Source organism: Triturus cristatus, chromosome 1_1 (assembly GCF_964204655.1).
Source record: "Triturus cristatus chromosome 1_1, aTriCri1.1, whole genome shotgun sequence".
NCBI lineage: Eukaryota > Metazoa > Chordata > Amphibia > Caudata > Salamandridae > Triturus > Triturus cristatus.
In genome coordinates this window covers 102,955,848-102,976,719 of record NC_140579.1, presented here as the reverse complement: position 1 = coordinate 102,976,719, position 20,872 = coordinate 102,955,848, and the positions used below count along the sequence as shown (strand labels likewise).

Sequence of the window (20,872 nt, the reverse complement as noted above, 5' to 3'; positions counted from 1 at the left end):
TGCCCAAGGCAGTTTGGGGTCCGAAGGCCCAACAATGTTGATGTTCATCCTCTCAAAGGGGGTGCCAATGATGAGAATTCAGGGGAACTTAAGCTTCTGCCCTGTCTTCCCACTGGTCTGGCAGGTGAGAAAGGTCCTATAGAAAGTATTTGATTGGGAGCAGGTAGACAGATCGAGTTTGGTGTCTAAACAATTGTAATTATAAGCACTCTTTAATGGGAAGTCAGATTTTTTGTCACAATTTTGAAAAATTCCACTTATAGAAAGTTTACATCATCTTGCCCCAACCATTTGGTGTTGGCTGCCTGTATTCTGGGTCACGTGAATGGTTGTAGTTGGCACTTGGCTTTTGTGTATTGCTCCCAGACAGTGTGACAAAAGAGAAGCTAGGTATTTACAGGATGGGCCATTCTGAGTTAACGAGGGAAGGAGCTGTCACCTACCACACTTGTACATCACAAAGGTCACTCTCAGAAAGGGGTTTGTCACTAGTCTATTGTGATCCCAGACAATCTGGGGCCAGGACAGGGAGTCAGGAAATTCCAAGCACCTCTGGGGGTGGAATCCTTTTGAAGCTTCTCCTACTTCAAAGTGGGCACCAGGTATAACTATCGGTCCTCATACCCCAACTCTTCAGTACACATTTGGACCTGTGGAAGACTTAGAAGAAGGACTGCTGTGCTGCTCTTCAAGAAAGACTGCTAGTCTGCTGTCCTGATGTTTGTGTGAAGGACTGGTTCTGCTTTTTGGACCCAGGACCACCAGAGTGACTCCAAGGCCAGCAGGCTGGACTCCTGATCAGTAGGAAAGAACATGCTTCCTTCATTTTGAACCCAGCACAAGACTCTGCCCGGTGTGAGTCCTGCCCTCCCAAGTGGTGCTATCCCAGTCCTGGACCCTTGGAATTTGCCTGAAAGGTGCTCTGTCAGGCAAACTGCAGTCCCAGCAGAACTGACCCACCATTACGCAGCTCCTTCAGAAACTCCGCATGGGAGTCATACTTATTGCAATTCCCAAACCCCGCATCGGAACTGGTGTGCGACGCATCCTGACTCTGGACTTTGTAACGCTGCCCTCCGCCTTATCGGAAGGGCCTCTGGGCAACGCATCCTTGACACAGGCCTTCACATCGCAAGCCTCTCGACTGTAGCATCCTCAATTACAACGTAGGACTGCGCATTGTCAACCCCTTGTCAACGTCATCCTCGACGATGACGCAGGACTCTGCTTCGTAAGCCTCGCAGCTTCTTCGGAATCAACCGGTGTGCGACTCATAATTGACACAGGCCTTCACATTGCAAGTCCGTCAACAGCTTTCTCGACCACGACGTAGGACCTGGGAACCAACGCTACATGACAGATCTCCTCTCCAGGACTTCCCATCGCCACAACACATCCTCGACTCAGGACCTCAAATTGTTCCATCACCCGGATTTAAAATTCTCTTGTTCAGCGGGCCGAACTGGGTCCCTGTAGCTGGCTCGAGCTCCAATGTGGTCAGCCTGAACTTGTGACCTTGTTCTGGTCTGGCACGACTAGATAACCACAGTTAGCGCTTTGTGGTTTTTGCCGTTATTTTCACTAAAATCATTTAAATGGTTATATCTTCTTCTACTGATTGAGTTTTAGTCATTTTGGCCTCAAATTATTTATTAAATTGTAGTCTATTTTTCTAAATTGTTGTGGGATTATTCTTGTGTTGTGTTTCACTTTATTACTGTTTGGAGTGCTGCATAAATACTTTACACATTGCATCTAAGTTGACTGCTTTTTCTGCCAAGCTATCAGAGGGTTGAGCACAGGCTAATTTAGAGTTGCTTTTGCCTTCACCCTGAAAAGGATTGTGGTTGCTGCTTGAGTATAATTTTACTCCCCTCAATCAGTAACCCAATTTCTGACAGGTTCTTACTTTTTGTCAGTTGGAACTTAATAATAACTGCTACCTATGTGCCTACCAATGGAAAAAGCAATTTCAATACAAAAGGCAGTGTTTCAAACAGCCACTCACACAACCTTGCCTCTTTTGTTTGGCTGAATGGTGCAAGGGGATGGAGAGGATGCGAAAGTAACATACTAAGAAGGAACAGCCTGTGGTGCATGGACCTTGATACACTAGTGCAAGTGACGACACACACCTTCTTACCCCTCATGCATCACAGAATTGCCACCTTGTTGCCAATTAGCTCATCGCCACCCTTGTACTTGGGGCTGAATTATCAGGGGAGTGGCAAGAAATAGGAGCTTTGGAAAGTAAACAAGATTGTAGAACCATAATTCATTTATGTTCCTGCTACTGCATTCCAGACCCCTGAATCCAGGGTAGCAAGAACAGTGACAAGGGCACTCAAGGGCAGGCCAGGATTAGTAGCTGCTGTCCCTGAAGATCTCAATCAAAGTCCATTAGAATTGTATTAGAAGCCAAGGGCAGATCCTCTCCACTACGCCAGTCCTCAGGCAGAAACAACATGTTGTTGGCCCTCCTGAGGCGGCCCTGGAAGGGCTTTCTGCCCGAGAACCGGCAGGGTGGAGAGGATCTGCCCTTGGCTGTGTGGTGTGCCTGGCGTTTGATGGTGTCCTACGGGGCATCCCTCCTTGGATTTCCTGTGGTCAGCTGGAGGCCTGTCCAGGGCCCGTTTGCTACCTCTGAGGACTTTCCTAATACGGGATCCCCTGGCACCCATGGACGAGATAGAGGAGCGGTGGAGACCGGCATTCACTTACCTGGTAGGGGGGTATGTAAGAGGACAGGGGACTGCTTGTATATCCTCATCACCCCACCTTTTGGACTACCTTCTTCCTCCTCCCCTCTACCGGAACACTGGCTCCTTGACTGTTGGGGGTATCCTCTGGACTTGATGGCCCTGAGTTAAGGGCCGCAGTGCTGTGCTGCAGACAAGGGGGACACTGCCCCATGACTGCCGGGTCACATTGCTCTCCCGAGACTCCTTTGGACTGTTGGGCCTGCAGTTGAGGGTGCTGTGACAATAGACTTGGGGTTGTGGCCGGCTGTTCGTGCTGCCAACCACACTGGGTGGAGCAAGCAGGAGTGCCCCCAAAAGAACCCACTTACCGGCCAGTGTGTAGAGGCTAAAAGGGCCAGATGGCAGTTCTCCTCTTGTTAAGTTTTCCCACCCTGGGAGGTCCAGTCGACATGGGCAGAGATAAAGCACCTCAGAGTCAGGCCAAGACGGATAGGTTTATGGCTCTGGTGGGGGGCTCAAGGAGCAGTCCGGAGTAATCTCCACCACCAAGTGACAACACCACAGTCATCAGAACTCCAAAGCCACACTGGAGGCCAAGATATGAGACGTTGAGGTGGACGTGGCCCTGTTGCGCCAATACCTTCGCAACACAGTGTACTGGGCGACAGAGGCTGAAGGGAGAATATCTGAATTGGAAGACATGACTCGAACCCTCTCGCCTGATGTCACCCGTCTGTCCCAACATAACATAACATTGATGGCCCGAGCGGAGGATGCCTAAAACAGGGCCAGCCGAAATAACCTCTGCTTTATTCGATTCCCAGAAGGGGTTAAAGGATCGCCCCCAGACACTTTTCTTGAACAATAGCTGAGGTCATGGATGGATCCTGCAGGGTTGTCCCTTTGCTTCATCCTCAAACAAGCCCACAGATCTCTGGTTCCCAGGCCTCCGCCCGGAGCTCCACCATGCTCACTGATAACAAGGTCTCTCAACTACAGGCATCATGATGCTGTCCTGGTTGTAGGGAGACCTGACATACCAGTCGGGATGCATAATGATCTTCACGGACTACACTAGGCTGGTCGAGATGAAATGTAAATCGTTCAACCAAGTGAAACAGAAGCTCCATGCTATGCAAATAGAACACATGCTTCCATATCCCGCCAAGTTCCAAGTTATCCACAATTCCAAATATGTGTTTTTGAATCTCCAGAGGAAGACTGGACTTGGCTTACCGAACAAAGACCACTGTCTATTAGCCCCCTGCCACAGTGGTGATTGGCCACTGTTTCTCCCGCCCCTAACCGTAGCTCCAAAGGGGTGAATCAGAAGAGGCAATAGAAGGAGTCCCGACGGTGACGTGGCGAACAGTCGGAGGCGAGGGGGTCGTCGAGTCTGAGGGGGAGAAAGCCAGCTGCTCAGTGGAAGGGTCCACTCTTACAGCCACAGCCTGAGCCTGCGATGACTGAGGGCCATGATGTTACAACAGTGCTTAATTTGTTAAAGAATAAGTGCAGGGGCTTTCGTTGAGAGACCACAGCAGCTTGCACCACACATTGCCCTGCAATGCTGCCAATGACAGTACAAACACAGCTACTAACCTTTATACTCTTACAAGTATGGCAATTCATACTATTCCAGGCCCCCAACGCTATAGGAATGGCTTGGGATGCAGGTATTAGTCTAAGTACCCCTATTATAGCAAAGGGAATCCCCACTTGCTCAAGGCCAAGATTAAACCATTCCTCCTATGTCACTTCTATGACTAACTACCAACTCTTTCATACCACAAGCATCCTCTCCCCACAACTACCATTGAGGATGGCGAGGGCTCCCATTAATCATGGACCCCGCATCAAACTTCAAATAAAGCAGAATTAGCACGGATGCAGCGTATTCAGAACTCGGCCGCCAGAGCAGTGGTTGGCCTCCCACGCAGGTGCTCGGCCAGAGCTACCAGAGCTACCATCCGCAATCTGCACTGGCTGCCAATTGAATCCCGCATCCATTTTAAAACCCTCACCACGGCATTCAAAATTCTTAACTCGGACTGCCCTGAACTCCTACGCCCGCTCCTTGTTCCCTACACCCCTCAGCGTACTCTACGCTCTTTAGGACAACACCTTGTGACAGTCCCCCGTTCCAAGCTGTGTAGAATGGGTGGACGTTCCTTCAAGGTCTTGGGGGCAAGATTGTGGAACTCCCTGCCTCTACACATCCGCACCCTAACCAACTTAACTGCCTTTCGGAAAGAATTAAAAACGCATCTCTTTTCCCTTATCTAGTCCTTTGTTGGTTATCCTCCTTCACCCCTCAGGTACTGGTTGGGTTAGCGCCGGGACGCCCCGTTGCTGGGGCAGCTGTTTGCGCTTTAAAAAACTGGATAACATAACATAACATAACTCGACAACATCCTAAATTCTGATGGATGCAATGCCCATAAAATCAACTACCCACCTAATCTAACAAAAAAAGCTACCAATGCCCTCAAACATAGACTTCTCAAACACCACCCAGAAACACTTATATGTGACCAATACTGCACATCTAAACGTGTCATAACTAATGATCTCATATTTTACACACAAAAAAAGAGTCCAATGGAAAAAAACCCTCTTCGCGATGCTCGCTATACCTACATCTAGGATAACCTCGCACAGCCTAAGGCTTTCAGTAGCCCTCTAACCTGCACTCAATGCAAAATTTTGCATCTCTATCCTCAACAATGAGATCATTCTCAGGCTTCTGACCACAACCTAGACCTCTTCATTGAATTCTTCCCATCCATCAAACAGGAGGTACCTAAAAATAAGACAGCCCCCTTGCCAGACCACCCCAAATCTTCTCTTGACCAGCCCCAGATTTTATCCACCTACAGCGCAACCACCACAGACCGCACTCCCCCTCACCACCCTCCACCACACCTACCAGACCACACTATGCCATCGTAGCCACTACACTAGACAATTTAGAGACAACCACCCCTGCTACCTACCTAAACACATGCGCTCTTCACAATTCCAATAGTATCTTAGAGGGACACATGGACAATAATGTATCCACTACATCCGCCACTCATGAAAGGCTTGAATTTGAACCTAAGCCCAAATCCCCATCCATACCTCCCTCTCCCCATCTTAGCCGTCACATCAACGAGACTCAAGGAAAACACACTCCTCAGTACACCATGCCCCAAACCCCATAATCCGGTTACTACGCCGTGATTGAGTCTAGACTGGGGGAAATTATGCAGGTACGACAACAACTAAAATCTGACCTACAGAAGCTAACACGCATCGCTACCAAACTAACCCATAACAGAGGGCCATCAGATACACTTGCGGTTAGTAGTCCGATCCTTCATGATAAATGCTTACACCATTTGGACCATATATTCAAATCGTTCAACTCCCAAACATCCCAGCGCACTAGTTGGCGATCCTCTCCCTAATACAACGCACCCTCGAGACCGGACAGGACCAAGACCTCCCTACCTAACAATGACATCCAAACCATACATACAAGAGTGCACACCTTGACCTGTCACATAGCCTCAACCTCATCTCAACAATTATCTCAAATCTGCACAGAGAACTAAAACCAAACACCAAAGAGATAAATAAGGCCAACCAAAAACCAGTACCCATCACAGAGAAAACCACATCGAACACCAATCCTCACCTGAAATGCATACTCCTAAATTTCAGATTGGCCTGGAAACATGCAGCTGACATTGCAGACCTTATGCTTGCCCATGACCATGACCTATTCCTAACTGAAACTTGATTAAAGAACGACTCTGCACCAATCCTGGACATTCTAATCACTCCAGGCTATGACATCGTAAGGTCGGATAGACTGGAAAGATCTGGGGGTGGCATCTTCTGCATACACCGCATCAACCTAGCGGTGACTTAATCACAATTTATCGACTTTGCCACGTGCGAATACCGAGGCATAAACATTGCGAGCAACAACAGTTCCCTATGTAAATTACATTTGATCTACCACCCTCCTGGCAACAATCTTGCATTCACCGAACAAATCATGGAAATCATCTCTTCCAACGTGGGGCAACACTGCCCCCAAATCTTCCTCGGTGATTTCAATCTTCATTGGAACGACCATAACGACCCCACAGTTAACAGCCTAAAAACCTTCCTAACTGACCTCAAACTTGTCCAATTCTGCAATAGCCCAACGCACATCGTGGGCGGAACACTGGATCCGGTCATTGCCAGGTCAAACTCCATCACACTTAAATCGATCATTCCTTGTGACTGGATGGACCACCACAGCATCTCCTTCCTCATCCATCACTGAACCAACGAAGACATAAACTCCAACTTAAGAAACCCAAACAATGGAAAAGAAACACTCGAGATATTAACCGCAATGACCTGACATCCCTCACCAACAATTTTCTATCGCCACCAGCGGACCTGACAGATGTCCAGTACCTCACAACCCACTACAACAACTCGATAACTAGCATTCTTGACACAGTGGGGCCCCTCCAACTAAAAAGGCCCTTCTCCAAAGACTCCAAACCTTGGTACAACGGGAGCCTAAATGATCAACGCTGCAACCTAAGAATAGCGGAAAGGGCCTGGAGATCCACACCGTCCATAGAGCACCTTAAACAACTAAGATCAAGGAGGAGTAATTACAACAAACACATCAGAATCTCAAAAGCTAATTTCTTCAAAGATCAACTAAACAATGCTAGAAATCGATCAAGAAAACTATTCGAAATTATTAAACTTCAGTCCGCTCAACATCACACTGACTCCTCAGTAGGCCCCAACCTGCAACTTAACTGCAACACATTTGCCGCCCTCTTCTTAGAGAAATCCAAAATGATAGAAAAAGAGCTCCATACAGCAAATGAACAACTCTCATTGTCACCCCCACCTAACCACAACGTGCCACAATCGGCACAAACACCTATCCAACATGATCTTGCCCTAAAAAATAATGCGTCCTGGAACATTTTTAAAATCTTTGACGAAAATGACATCCTCAAGTTAATAACAACACTCAAATCATCAAACCACTTCTGCGATCTGCTTCCTGCCAACATCTTCAGCGAGATCAAAACTGCTCTTATAGCCTGCTGGACAAAGATAGTGAATGCATCTCTATCGCAGGGAACCCTTCCAAGCTGTCTGAAAGAAGGACAGGTAACCCCCATTCTAAAAACACCTAATGCTGACCACACAATTCCAGATAACTACCGTCCAATATCCACTATTCCTTCACTAGCAAAACTACTAGAGAAGTGCGTCCATTCCCAACTATGCAACCATGTAGCCCAATTCCGCCTCATTGACCAGTTCCAATCAGGCTTCTGGTAGAATCACAGCACAGAAACTGCCCTGACTCACATCGTCAATGACGCACTCAGAATACTAGATCAAGACGAATCCTGCCTCCTAATACTCCTAGACCTAACATCAGCCTTCGATACGTTCAAACATATCAGTCTCCTGGAAATACTTGAACACAGAATGGGTTTATCAGGAGCTGTCCTAAAGTGGTTTGTCTCCTTCTTAGACAACCAAACTCAAAGAATCAAGATTAACCAATCGCTATCCTCGACAACGCCGGTCGCCCTGTGAGTCCCTCAAGGTTCTGCCTTATGTCCTACCCTCTTCAATTCATTCATGGAACCCTTAACCGAAATTCTGAAACTCTCCAATATCCATTACCACATATACGTGAATGATACCCAACTATACCTAAAAATATCATCATTGGATGACATCCGCCTACTCAACACAACTTTACAAAAAACCCACATCTGGCTGACAAAAACCACCTCAAACTCAATGGCCTCAAAACTGACTTTCTCCTTATTTCCCCACTACAAGGACAAGGTGACTTAGTAAACTGGATGAAACAATGCAAACCTCACATTATCGATTCCACAAGATCACTGGGAATAATACTCAACAAGAATCTCAACATGAGGGAACACATCAGCACAGCCACCAGAGGAGCCAACATTCATATGAGCATTCTCAGAAAACTAAAACCCTTCCTTAACATAAAGATGCGACTATACTATTGTGCTTTATATATTACTGTGATTGCTACTCTACCATGCTGAACAGTTGTGGTTGTTGGTTCTTTCTTCTGTTCTTGTTCTACAAAAAAAATAAAACAATTGCGTACTTGGTAATTGTGTAATTGATATATATGTCTTTGACCCAATTTTACATCTCAGTATAAGTGTATGTATAAATAAATAAATGGCAATTAAAAAAAAAAAAAATCCCTACCTAAAAACAGCCGTTCAATCTCTAGTTCTACCCAGAATAGACTATGGGAATACAACCCTATGTGGCTTACCGAGTTCCAGTTTGGCTCCTTTAAGAGCCTCACTCAACGCAGCTGCAAGACTTGTCACTGGCTCCATAAAGAACAACCACATCACCCGTGATCTAAAGGAAGTGAGTTGGCTCCCTTATGAGGCAAGAGCACAGCTAAAAATTGCATGCATGACACACAAAGCCCTGCACCTCAACAAACCAAAGTATCGAGCCAATAAACTCAAATTATCAGGCAATAGCAGAACTCTGAGAAACACCAACACCCTGCTATTGAAACCGCAAAAATGTAGTGAAAAGAAAACCTAAATACGCACCTTCTCTGGCCTAGCACCTAGGATATGGAACACCCTGCCCCAAGCCATCAGAATGAACCTCTCCACGACCTCCTTCAAAAAAGAAGTCAAACTACTTCCAATTAATAAAACTCTCTCCTGATCCCATCCCTGCTGCAAGTTGAAACTAACCAGAAGCTGCTCATCTACCAGGATGCGTGATGAACTCTAAACGAGAATGACTAACACAATACTGACCTTCAACGAGAACTTACAACATATACGATCTCATTTTAGATACTTATTTTTTATATGTGACTAGCGCTCAACTTTTCTTTTGATGTAGCTTTTGTAAAGCACTCTGATACCCTCATAGGGTCTAGTCCGCGCTATATAAAACTTTATCAATATAAATATAAAAAATGTAAATTGAACTAATCAACGGCAGTTGTTGTACTCATACCTAAATTAGCCAGACAGTGCCACCATGTGGCAGACTGTTATAAACCTGGAGCTGACAATTAGGTGCCGGTGCCGAGCACCGGAAACCACCGGTTCAAATTAAGCACTGTGTTGAAACCAGGGAACAACAGTTTTTCAGGTTTTTGCATGCCAGCACATTTGTATCCTATGATGATGTTAAACGATAGGACTTCTCTAGGGGGTAGAGGGGTCTGTAATCTGCCAATCCTAAATTACATCACTCCCTAGTTAGTATTATGGTTAGGTTGAGGTTGGGTGACACATACTTCTTGTGGGTAGGAAGCATAGGGTGGGGGTAGTTGGGGGGTTAGAGTGGTTGGTTTTCAATTGCAACTGTTTGTTTTGTTGCTCGTCAAACTTTAGTGTCACACACGCTCATGTCTGGTCATATTCGAGTTCCCCCGGGGGCAAATGCCGTTCTTACCTCCCATGGGACCTATATCAAATTTTCCGTTCCTACTCTGAAGGGGATATTCTCGGTTATGACCTGGAATGCCAACGTCCTACACAACCAAATTAAACGTGGGGCCATACTTCAGTTTGCACACATACATAATCCTAAAATCCTCTTATTACAGAAGACCCATCAAGGTGGCCACAACTGTCATTTCCTGGTCCACAAGGGGTATGACAGGGTGTTTCACACAAGATACATTTGGGTCTCCCAGGGTAGCTATTCTGCTTCATTAGACACTCCCATTGGCTGTGACTAGAGTCAGGCAGGATGACCAGGGAAGATACGTGTCTCTGGAAGGCAGTTGTACGACAGTACACCCCATGCATTTACCACATATGCCTTTACAATGCAGTCTGCGACGTGTCCACGTGTTCTTTTACCGTGCAAGTCTTTACAGCAACTTGCCTTAAGGGGGGCTGGACTTTGGAAAAGTATCATTTATTATTCCAACTCCAGTCTGCACAACAGTAGGGAAGTTGTTTGACTTAAATACAACACCAGTCTAGGGAGTGTGATGTTCGACTGGTGTTGTATTTTAAGTCCAAACCTTTCCTACTGTTGTGCAGACTGGAGTTGGAAAAGTAAATTATACTACTACACAGATCTTTGATCACACCCCTGTTCTTACTTCTTTGGGAGGACCCAAACCGGGTTTCTGCCCGATTTGGCGGCTCCACACCTGGCATTTATTAGATGATGCGCTAGTGGACCATTTATCTGAAGAGCTGAAAGAATTCCTTGACATTAACAAGGGCTCTGGGACCTCAGCCAGAGTGCTCTTGGGGCTCGTAGGGCCTCGTTGAGAGGGATAGCCCGATTGTATGCTAAAGGGGTGGAGTATGTGTGGATGAGCCATATTGCGGACTTGGAGGCCTTGCTTTTAGCACTGGAAAGAGAGGAACCCGCCAGGCAAATGGACAAAGAGAATCATCAGAAGGAGCTTGAGAAGACCTAACTCCGTCAAAAATGCATGGAGGCGGTCAAAAAGTGCTGGATGGCCTCCACCTGTCATGGATATGAGTGGGGGGGGTTAAATCTAGTAAGCTTCTCCACTGGTTGGCTACAAAGGAGGTCGAGTGATTCCTAGTGTTAGGGATGAAACAACGTGCCTTGTAGAGAACTCCCAGGAGATTGCGGAGGTATTTGCTACTATGAACGGTTGTACGAGGCCCGGGTGTGCCTAAAGCAGGAGCCGCTAGATCCACTGGTGGAGGATGTTCCGTTGTCCCGGCTTGAGGTTCTTGACAGGGCTGCTTTTGAACAGAAGATTACTTTGGAAACGGTTGAAGGTGCCCTGGTGGAACTCAATACAAGGAAAACACCGGGCCAGACTGCTACTTGGTGGAATTTTACCACTAGCTCCAGCCAGAGATTCTTCCCCCTATCCTCAACCTCTTCTGCGAGGCTATCACAGTTGGGCATTTTCCATCGACATTGACGTTGCAACGATAGTTGTCTTGCCCAAACCCGGCCGGTCCCGCAGGAACTGTGCTTTGTTTCATCCAATCTCTCTCATCAATACAGAGGTGAAATTGTTTGCCAAGGTAATTTCCTTCTTGGTGCACCCGGATCAATGTGGCTGAGTCCCCCGTCGAAGTACTAGACATTGTATCCGATGGGTGCACCTGCCTCTGGATCGGATTATGACTCTAGGGGGTGCTGCAGGCCTCCTCTTGATTGACTTTGCAAAGGCATTTGACACTATCCATTGGTCCTATTTGGAGGAAACCCTCACGAGGGTGGGGCTCAGGCCGTACATAAAAGAGTCTTATATGCTAGACCTAAGGCTTGTGTGCGCATCAACGGTGTGTTCTCCTACCAATTCACCATTGATAGGGGCGCTAGGCAGGTCTGCCAACTCTCCCTGCTCCTGTTCACCTTGGTCGTGGAGCCGCTGGCGGCGTGGATTCGCTGTGACGCCAGATGTGGGGCTTTGATGAGGGCCTCACTATGGAGGACCACATAGCCCCATACGCAGTTAATATGTGATTATTCCTGTGTAAGTCAGCCGAGTTGGGGAAACAACTCATCCACATATTGGATATGTTTGGTATGGCCTCCGGCTTACAGATTAACTTGGGCAAGTTACTGCTGGTGCCGTTGCGGGGTGACAGCCCAGACAAGGATTGTCATCCTGGGATCCCAATACACCGCCTGAGCTTTCAATGCCTTGGAATGGATGTCTCCTGGGAACTGGGCCTCACCTTGAGTCTCAACATAGACCCACCAACGCAGCGGGTTTGTGAGGATCTGATGATATGAGATAAGCTCCCTTTTACTCTCCTTGGTTGGATAGCACTGTTTCAGATGATGGCCCTCCTGAGGCTGCTCTATGTCCTCCAGAATTACTGAGACCTATCCCTGGGTCATGGTTTACAGCCTTATCTGCAACGGGACGCAGATTCTGCACCAATATATCACCAAGGGTGACCTTGGGCAAATGTACCTGCTCGGTCTATGATGGCGGGCTGGCAAAGGCTGATGTCCGCCTTTACTACTGGGCTGCCCAACTAGTTTGTGTAAATGAATGGATGCATGGGGACTGGGGAAACCCAGCATACCAGTGTGAATTATCTCTGCTACACCTGGACAGTGTTGGCCGTGCTATATGGCACCCCTATCCCTACCTCTCTGCCAGAGGCAACCAGGCTGGTATTCCAGGTGTGGAGGGCTGCACTGCAGTCCACTGGCTGGACCATAAACTCAGGCTTGAGACCCCCTGACGGGTTGGTTAGTGGCTAACACATGTGGCCCAGTTATAGGGATTCAGAGACTGGGACTCCATAGAGATCTTAAAATTAGGGGATGTCTGGGACTGAGATCACATTCGGTCTTTTCAGGACTTACGAGATGAGTTCCAGATGCCGACGTCACAATTATTTTTGCTATCCCCAGCTCCGTCATGTCCATCCGGAGTACCGCGCGGATCCTAGGACCTAAATGGGGTCCTAGTGTACAGTCCACTTGGAGGCCGATTACTTATGGGCCACTTGGGGAAAGGAGGGATCTGACAGATCTATAAATCTCTTGTGACTCATTCACCTGATATATTGAGTCCATCAATTGGGTCCCCCGAGGGAGAAGTGGGAAAGGTGTGTTGGGGACTTGGATGAGGCAGACTGGCAGGATACATGATGTTCTGGCTATCTTGGCAGAATGTTGTCAGGTACAGTTGAAATATTTAAATCAAGCTTACTTTATGCCTATACAGCTGTGGAGGGCTGGGACAGTCCTGAATGCCCCAGGCACCGCGATCCGAAGTGTGACTGTCACCACATGATCTGGTCCTGTCCAGTGATACACACATTTGGGACAGCGGTGCTCAAGGTCCTTTCCTTGGGTGGTGGGGTTCCCTGTCCAGGTGAGCCCCAGAATTGCCCTTCTCTGTATACTGGGCGACATGGATGGGCCTAGAGGGGATAGGTTACTGGTGGGGTTGGGAACCATGGTGGCCAATTGGGATATTGCTCGAGTGTGGCTCGCCAACGGCCCCGCCAGTGGCGACGTGGATAAGGAGCATGAACTGGTGTGGCAAACTGGAGGCATACATTTCAATGGCGAGGGGTTTCTCCAACAAATATGAGGCCATATGGAAGAAATGATGGACGTACCACGGCCTCCAAAGCTAGAACTGGCACTGAATTGTATGCCTATGTGTGAGCGTGAGAGGTAGTGACTGTGGGGTATGGCTACTACTTGATGCTGTGTTTGCACTTTATGTATATCTTAGAGTAATGGTGGTGTTCTTTCTTTTTACTATTGTAAAAAAAATGTAAAGTTTCTGGTAAAAAAATATGAATGTAAATTGAGCAAAATTAAGAATTAATTTTGCTAGCTGAAAGCTATACTTAATTTTGTTTCAGAGATAGCTACACCCATATTCCTAGTCCATTTAGCAGCCAGATGATCAAAGTTATTTTGTGTATAATTAATAAAAAAACCTGAAAAAATACGAATAGACCGCATAGAGGATCCTTAGAAAAGTAATTCAAAAATTCATTAGGTGTTAAATTAATCTCTTTCTGTGCAATAACATCTGAAAGGGTACCCATAGGGACAACATGAGCTGTTAAAGAAGAGTATACAGCTCTTGTGCGTTTCAAACAATCAGAACTAATATTCGTAAAAGCCACAACAATCCACAGGAACACAAGGAGACCCTGTCAAATGCCTTCTCGCCGTACGACAGGATCAACCCAGCAGGACTGGCAAGAGTGTCCGCCACCTAAAGCCCTGAGACAGCCAATTGATGTGAGATGTGGTATCTCTTTGAGGTACGCATCCTTGCTGCAAATGGTCACCAAGTGAGGAGACAATCCAAGTGAGACGAATGGAAAGAATTCACGCATATATTTTTGAGTGTGAGTTAATAAGTGAGATTGAGCGACATGAGCCACAATATGGTGGGTTCTTATTTTTCTTTGAAAAGACCAAAATTTGCGTTTCTCTCCAAGAGGCTGGTAGGATATGACAGAATGCAGGCAATTAAAAATGTGCGTGCAACATTGAAGTAAGAATGTTACCAAAGACCTTATAGAATTAAGTTGGGATTAAGTCTGAGCCTGTTGCCATACTAGCTAGAAGCGCAGATGTAGCCTCCTCTACCTCTTGTTGTGTAATACAAGAATCTGAACATAAAATTCAGGTTTAAATTCTCTGACAGGAGACCCCACGATTTTTCTGAACATTATAGAAGACAGACGATTGATTGATATTCTGTTCCGCAGTGGTGTGAGCACCTCGTTCATTACACTAAAGCCCCGTTCACATTCAGCAGTGGAGGTGCAAAAGGTGTCTATAATGTGCACTAATGGTTTCAGGCTTCCAGGGATGCAATTATTATTTTGTTTGTACTCTCTGAAACCAAGGATGTACTGCCTGGTATCAAATACATGCAACCTGCTACAACGGTTTAGTAATTCTGCCTCACCATATAAGATGTCTACTGGATCTGGCCAATAAACTGGTTGTAGGAGTTTCATTCTATGTACCAACTCTTTGTATTCCATTTTGTCATTGTTTGTGGTTGTGCATCTAGAAACATTTGATGCATCAGTCATTGTCATCCTTTTTCACAGTTTATTTGCTAAGCTCCTAAAGAACTGTGCCCTGTTGATGCTAACACAGCCTTTGTTCTGTTGCAAACTGCATCCGTTCAGCAGCATCTAATGCAGTTGTAGCAAAGGGCCCAGGTGAACCAGCCATTGATTCAAGCACTAAAATCTGCATCTGTATTGAACGATCCACCTTATATATGGTCATATCACACCGCAGCAGCCTTCTGGATAGGTCACCCAGCTGGAACTTTGCGCTGTGCATGTACCATGTTGCAAAGTGCAAGCATGATGCAAGGCCCTTGTAAGCATTCCCCTTAGTCTGGTGTGCATGCAAATCCTGCATTGCCAATCCCTGGTGAGTCGCATTAGTACTGCTGGAACAAGGCAAATGGAAGCACCAATGGGTGAGGCGGACTGGCCTCAAGGGTCCTGTGAACCCAGTGGCAAAGTCACTGTTGCTCTAGGGTCTGCTACTTCGTAGGCCTGCCCGCAAGACTGGAGGTGACCTTTAGTATGGATTGTGGTGGACAGGGCTTCAAGGTTAACCAACACTGGCCACCGGTAAGGTCCACCTGCTGGTGCTAAGAGACCAGGGCTTCTAAGGTCTAGTAGGGTCTTCTAAGGTCTAGTAGGGGAATGTGCGCCCTCAGAAGAGTGGTCTGATGGACTAGTCATGAAGGCTGAATCAGGTTTCCCAGTTCCAAATTCTGTAGCTCTGGCCATAGTGCCACATCCTATCCCCGTGAACACCCTTCTGCCCCACTGATTGAAACTCGCACCGTCTTCAGCTGCAACCCAATTCTGCCCCATTATAAACACCTGGATGTGACTCAATTCAAATTATGCAGGATTATGTAAAGCATGCGAAATATAATCAGGAATGACATGTTACTTTAACACTTTTACTCTCATTGTTCACAAATCAATGAGTATTTTTTTGTCTCAAACATTGAGGACATGAATACAGGGCTCCTCCTGTACACATGTGTTAAGCAGGGCTCAGAAGAGAAAGGGCCTCTTCAAGAGAATCTGATCTGACTCACGGAAAGCCACAAGGGCTCCTTTATATTCATGTCAGCCAGCTAGCTGCTCAAACATAGTATAGTACATATGTATTCAAGTGTCCTGCAAAGGATACCTTTTGAATTGTCCTGCTTGGCCAACTCTTCTACTCACCAAAAACAAGAGCGATATTGGCGTTGCAGCAAAGCGCTGTCGATGGGCGTGAGATTTTGTAGGAGAGTAGATTTGAGAAGGGGACATGAAGCCCCGCCCCTCATTTTTATTGGCTGGTGTCACCGTTTATGCTAAACGGTGGTCTGCCATTGGAAATGAGGGTTTTTTGTTGACACCCTTTGGCCTACGATTCGGACTGGGTCGCCTGATTTGCTGCTGTCGCAAAGCACTTTCTTATCTTTATGGGGCCATGTGTTTCTAGATAGAAACACATGGCCCCATAAAGACAAGAGATCGATGCTTGTTTTCTTAACCATGGTGGTTTGGAGTAATCAGCCGGAAGGTGATGATAGGTCGTTACTTGGGAAGATTAGAGGCTGTGTGTTGTAACTAACTTGTAACACTGAACAAAACTGTTGAATATTAGAGAAACCACAAAGCAGGTTGTCATTTTACAGCACGTGCATTCCCAAAGTGATGCAGGACGCCAACGTTGCTTTAGATGACTCGTATGCAGGGCCGGCTTTAGGGCAGTGCGACTGGTGCGGCTGCACTGGACGCTGACCTGTGGAGGGGGCGCCGACCTCTATGTTTAGCAATAGTTTAGGTGTCCCCTCACGTTTAGCAACACCCCCCTATGACCTACGCAGACTAACACAAAACCCTAATGTATATCTGCAAAGAAACCTTCATGCACCCTGCGTGCAGGACGCCAGCATTTGTCACCCTTGTACACAGCTGAACAGAGGCGCAGGCGCGTACAGTCCAACCCGGAGTGTCTCATATGAAGAGATTTCAAGTATACGTACAGTACCAGATAAAGCTCAAGGGGTATTCAAGAGATGATTTTAAGATGGACAGAAGGCTGTATGGATGATTAGATGTAGGTTTCATGTACACTTTATGCACAGGAAATAGAATTCGAAGTAGAGAACAGAGCAGAATGCTGGCACCCATACAGTCATTGGCCTCTCCTTGGTACGTCCTTTCACATCTAGTAGTCAAAGGCCATAAAGTGGAGTATTTTCTTTTTAGAACTGGGGGAAACACAGTCACCATGAACAGCAGGTGCTAGCCTTGGGCTATCTTGTAGTTTGTGTTTCTATCACCTGGTCCTGTTTGATTCTCACTCGATACTCTCTCTCATTCTTGAGGGCTTCCAGCGTGATTACTGGCAAATCTGAACTTCTGTTTAAGATTACTTTGTTAGGTGTGGTGAATCGGAGTGTCCAAAGGATTACTGAGTGATGTGAACTTTAGAAAAAGAAAATAACTCAATTGTTTTTTTAAATGTTGCCCGTTTCATCCTGTTTCAGTAATGACTCACTACTAAGCAATATGTCATCTGGGAAAGGTTGAAACTGGTCCTTGAGCAAGAGGGATGGAATCCAAAGATTGGGACAAGGAAGACTTGGAGTAATGCAGATTTTCATTCCTGCATTGGGGAGCTGGTACATTTAATACTCAACTGAGCCCATTTGCTGAGGAACTCGCATTCAAAGCGGAGAATGAGTAGAATATCAATGCCCATTCCATCCATGGCCTCTTATAGTAGAAATCCCTTGCACAGCGTGATAGAAGGCTTTGCTGCAAGCTGAAATTTCAGGGACCCTAATAGATTTCCCTTGGCTCCCGGCTGCAAAGAAAATAGACCGGTGCCTCATAACTCCTCCATCAAATCTTACATAAAGTACACATCATTTGCGTTGGACAGTCCTGTCAGAGAGTGGAATGGTTGTTGATGAGTTCCCCTCGGCCTACCCTCCTGGTTAACACACAACTGAAAACATATGGCTTAGAATACTAATGGCTTCACCACCATATAAACATATATACCAAAATAGAAGAATTACAAGTAAATTACCCACAGCAATCTTAAACAAGCATTTGCAATGCAATTGGTCTCGCTTTTGCGCGAGTTTAAGCTATTGGCATTGTGAATGACAATGCTTTTTATTTATGTTTCAAAACAAACATAAATAAAAGGCATTTTAATTTGCAATGCCAATAGCTAAAACTCGTATAAATGCGAGACCTGTTGCATTGCAAATGCTTGTTTTTTCCTGGTGGCGACCGTCAGTCTGCTTGAGTCCGAAAATAAAGGGCACAGGAGATCAAGGGCGGGGACACCAAAGTATCCTGACGTGACCATTGTACTGGTCACAGTGGGTGCAGGCAAGTAGCGGCCCCACTAAATGAGGCGTGAATCACGGCAGCAGCAGGGCCATCAGAGGGAGCAGTTTTCGTGCTAACCTAAGACTGATGGCCCCTTCGGTGTTGTTTTGCAGGCCCCGCCCCTAGACACAGGGGAAGGGGGGGGGAGGTCCTGGGCACTGCAGAGGCCTTCCTCGATGTGCACCACACAGGCTGAAAGATAAAGTTGCAATTTTAAAAGTAGGGCTATTCCTGCAGTCCCGGGGCCCTTTTTTAAAACAAAGAAGTAGGGGAACGGACTGAAATAATTTTTAAAAGTAGGGGCACGCCGTGCCCTTCTGATCCCGCCCACTTCTATCACTGCTTCTTTCTCACTTTGTGATGGTTTTTCTATCTTTCTCTTCCTCTGTCTTTCCATTTTGTGTGTTTTTCCCTCCTCTGAGCTTGGGAAATACCTGATTCTGAAACTTAAGTGCTGGTCCACAGAATTTAGTGCCACTGGCAACCACCGGCTCAAGTTAAGCACTGCATGACATGATATTACGTAGAGAGATGGTACTAAGTGCTACTTGCAGAGCAAACCAGTCGAACTATTAGCTTCCAAGCCACCCTCAATAATATGTAATTGCACATCCTTTTCATTGGTTTATTACTCACACGATTTAGTTGGGCTGCAGAAACAAACCACTTAAATACAATAGACTGTTCTTAACAATAGATATGGCCACAAAGGGTTAGTACATAATCTTGTAATGTTTCAAAACACACCCCTGTGGCTGGAAAAGCTAAAGAAAAGTGTTACTTTATGCTACAGAAACAGACAGTGGCTGCAGCTAAATTCAATGATTTTCTGGAAACAGTGATTGTGCACAACATTTAAACATGCACTTTCAAAATTGTGGCTTAATGTGATTGTTATCAATGTTTATGCATTTCTCACTGTCATTGTGAGGTAGGGGAGGGCTTCCATGGTAGGCGCAGCAGGGTTAACACCTCCAGTCACATGGGTAACACCGACACCTACAGGCACATGAGAGCATTACATCAAACAGGATTATAGCTTCCGTCTTCCGTGTCTATGCTTAGTCTTATCTATTGTACATTTTGCTGATTTCCAGATTCAGACACTTTGTCTTTTGATGGTGACGACCTGATCTCGTACCGCTTTAGAAGCACAATGAACCGCACCCTGTCGGACCTCATCGCCTTTAACTTCAAGACCATTGAAAGGGATGGGGTGCTGATGCACGGAGAAGGGGCGCAGGGCGATTACATCACCTTCGAGCTCAGCCGAGCCCAGCTCGTGCTCCACATCAACCTCGGTAAGCGGAATCTGTCAATGGTGTAGCGCTTCATGAGGAAAAGCACATCATCGAAGCGCTGCTGCGATAGATATTTGGTCAATGGACAAGGAAGCTGTAAATTCACAAAATATTTACAAGGTGCTTTCTTCCTGGCTTAGGCAGCAGCCCCGTTTTGGGAACGGAAAGTGACACAACAGTGGTTCTCGGGAGCCTTCTGGATGACCAGCACTGGCACTATGTGAGACTGGAGCGGCATGGGCGCGACGTGAACCTGACCATCGACGGCCTCGTGAGGCGCTTTCGCTGCAAAGGGGACTTTCACCAGCTGGACCTTGATAAAGAGGTAATCTGGTGTTCTTCACACAGACATATCTGGTTTATCAGAAGTGCTCTGAAAAAAACCCACCTATGTCTGTTCATCTTGCACCCGTTTTGTTTCATGGCTATCAGCTGCTTTATGTGAGTGTTCTCTATGTTTTCGTCTAGAAAACGAATTTATAGTTGTTTTAGAACATTGGTAATTCCTACTGGATATAATACATCCAGTCAAAAAATGTGCCTGTGGCTGTATTAAATCCAACAAGAAAAACTTCCTTTGCATTTTTCAGGTAATGTTTCTCCATTGTTGTGTGATGTGGCAAGATTGTGGAACTTTGTATTAATTTTAGCATCTGACAGAGACACTCATCCTCTGAAGCTAAAGAGGACATTGCCACTCGTGATGTGAGCTTTACAGCTCCTACAGGGAAAAATGCCTATCTCTTTCAGTGATTGGGTGACTATCCCTAACACATTAGCTTCGATAAAGAGCAGGACCCCTCCATCCTTTCCTCCTAGGCTAGATGGGATTTTCTGGAATATCTGGATAATTGACAAAACAAGTCCCAAATAGTTTGTGTATGTGTACTGTGTCCCTACAAACACAACTTGT

The 20,872-nt window shown here is 46.3% G+C and overlaps 1 protein-coding gene across 1 annotated transcript in view; it reads left to right on the top strand.

Annotated features, from left to right (window-relative positions):
- CNTNAP1 (contactin associated protein 1) overlaps positions 1 to 20,872 on the top strand; it is a 379,706-nt gene that overhangs the window by 147,400 nt on the left and 211,434 nt on the right. Inside the window, exons 5-6 of the mRNA XM_085608996.1 lie at positions 19,756 to 19,959; positions 20,100 to 20,284. Coding sequence (XP_085465122.1) covers positions 19,756 to 19,959; positions 20,100 to 20,284 — 389 coding nt within the window. The remainder of the gene's footprint in view (positions 1 to 19,755; positions 19,960 to 20,099; positions 20,285 to 20,872) is intronic.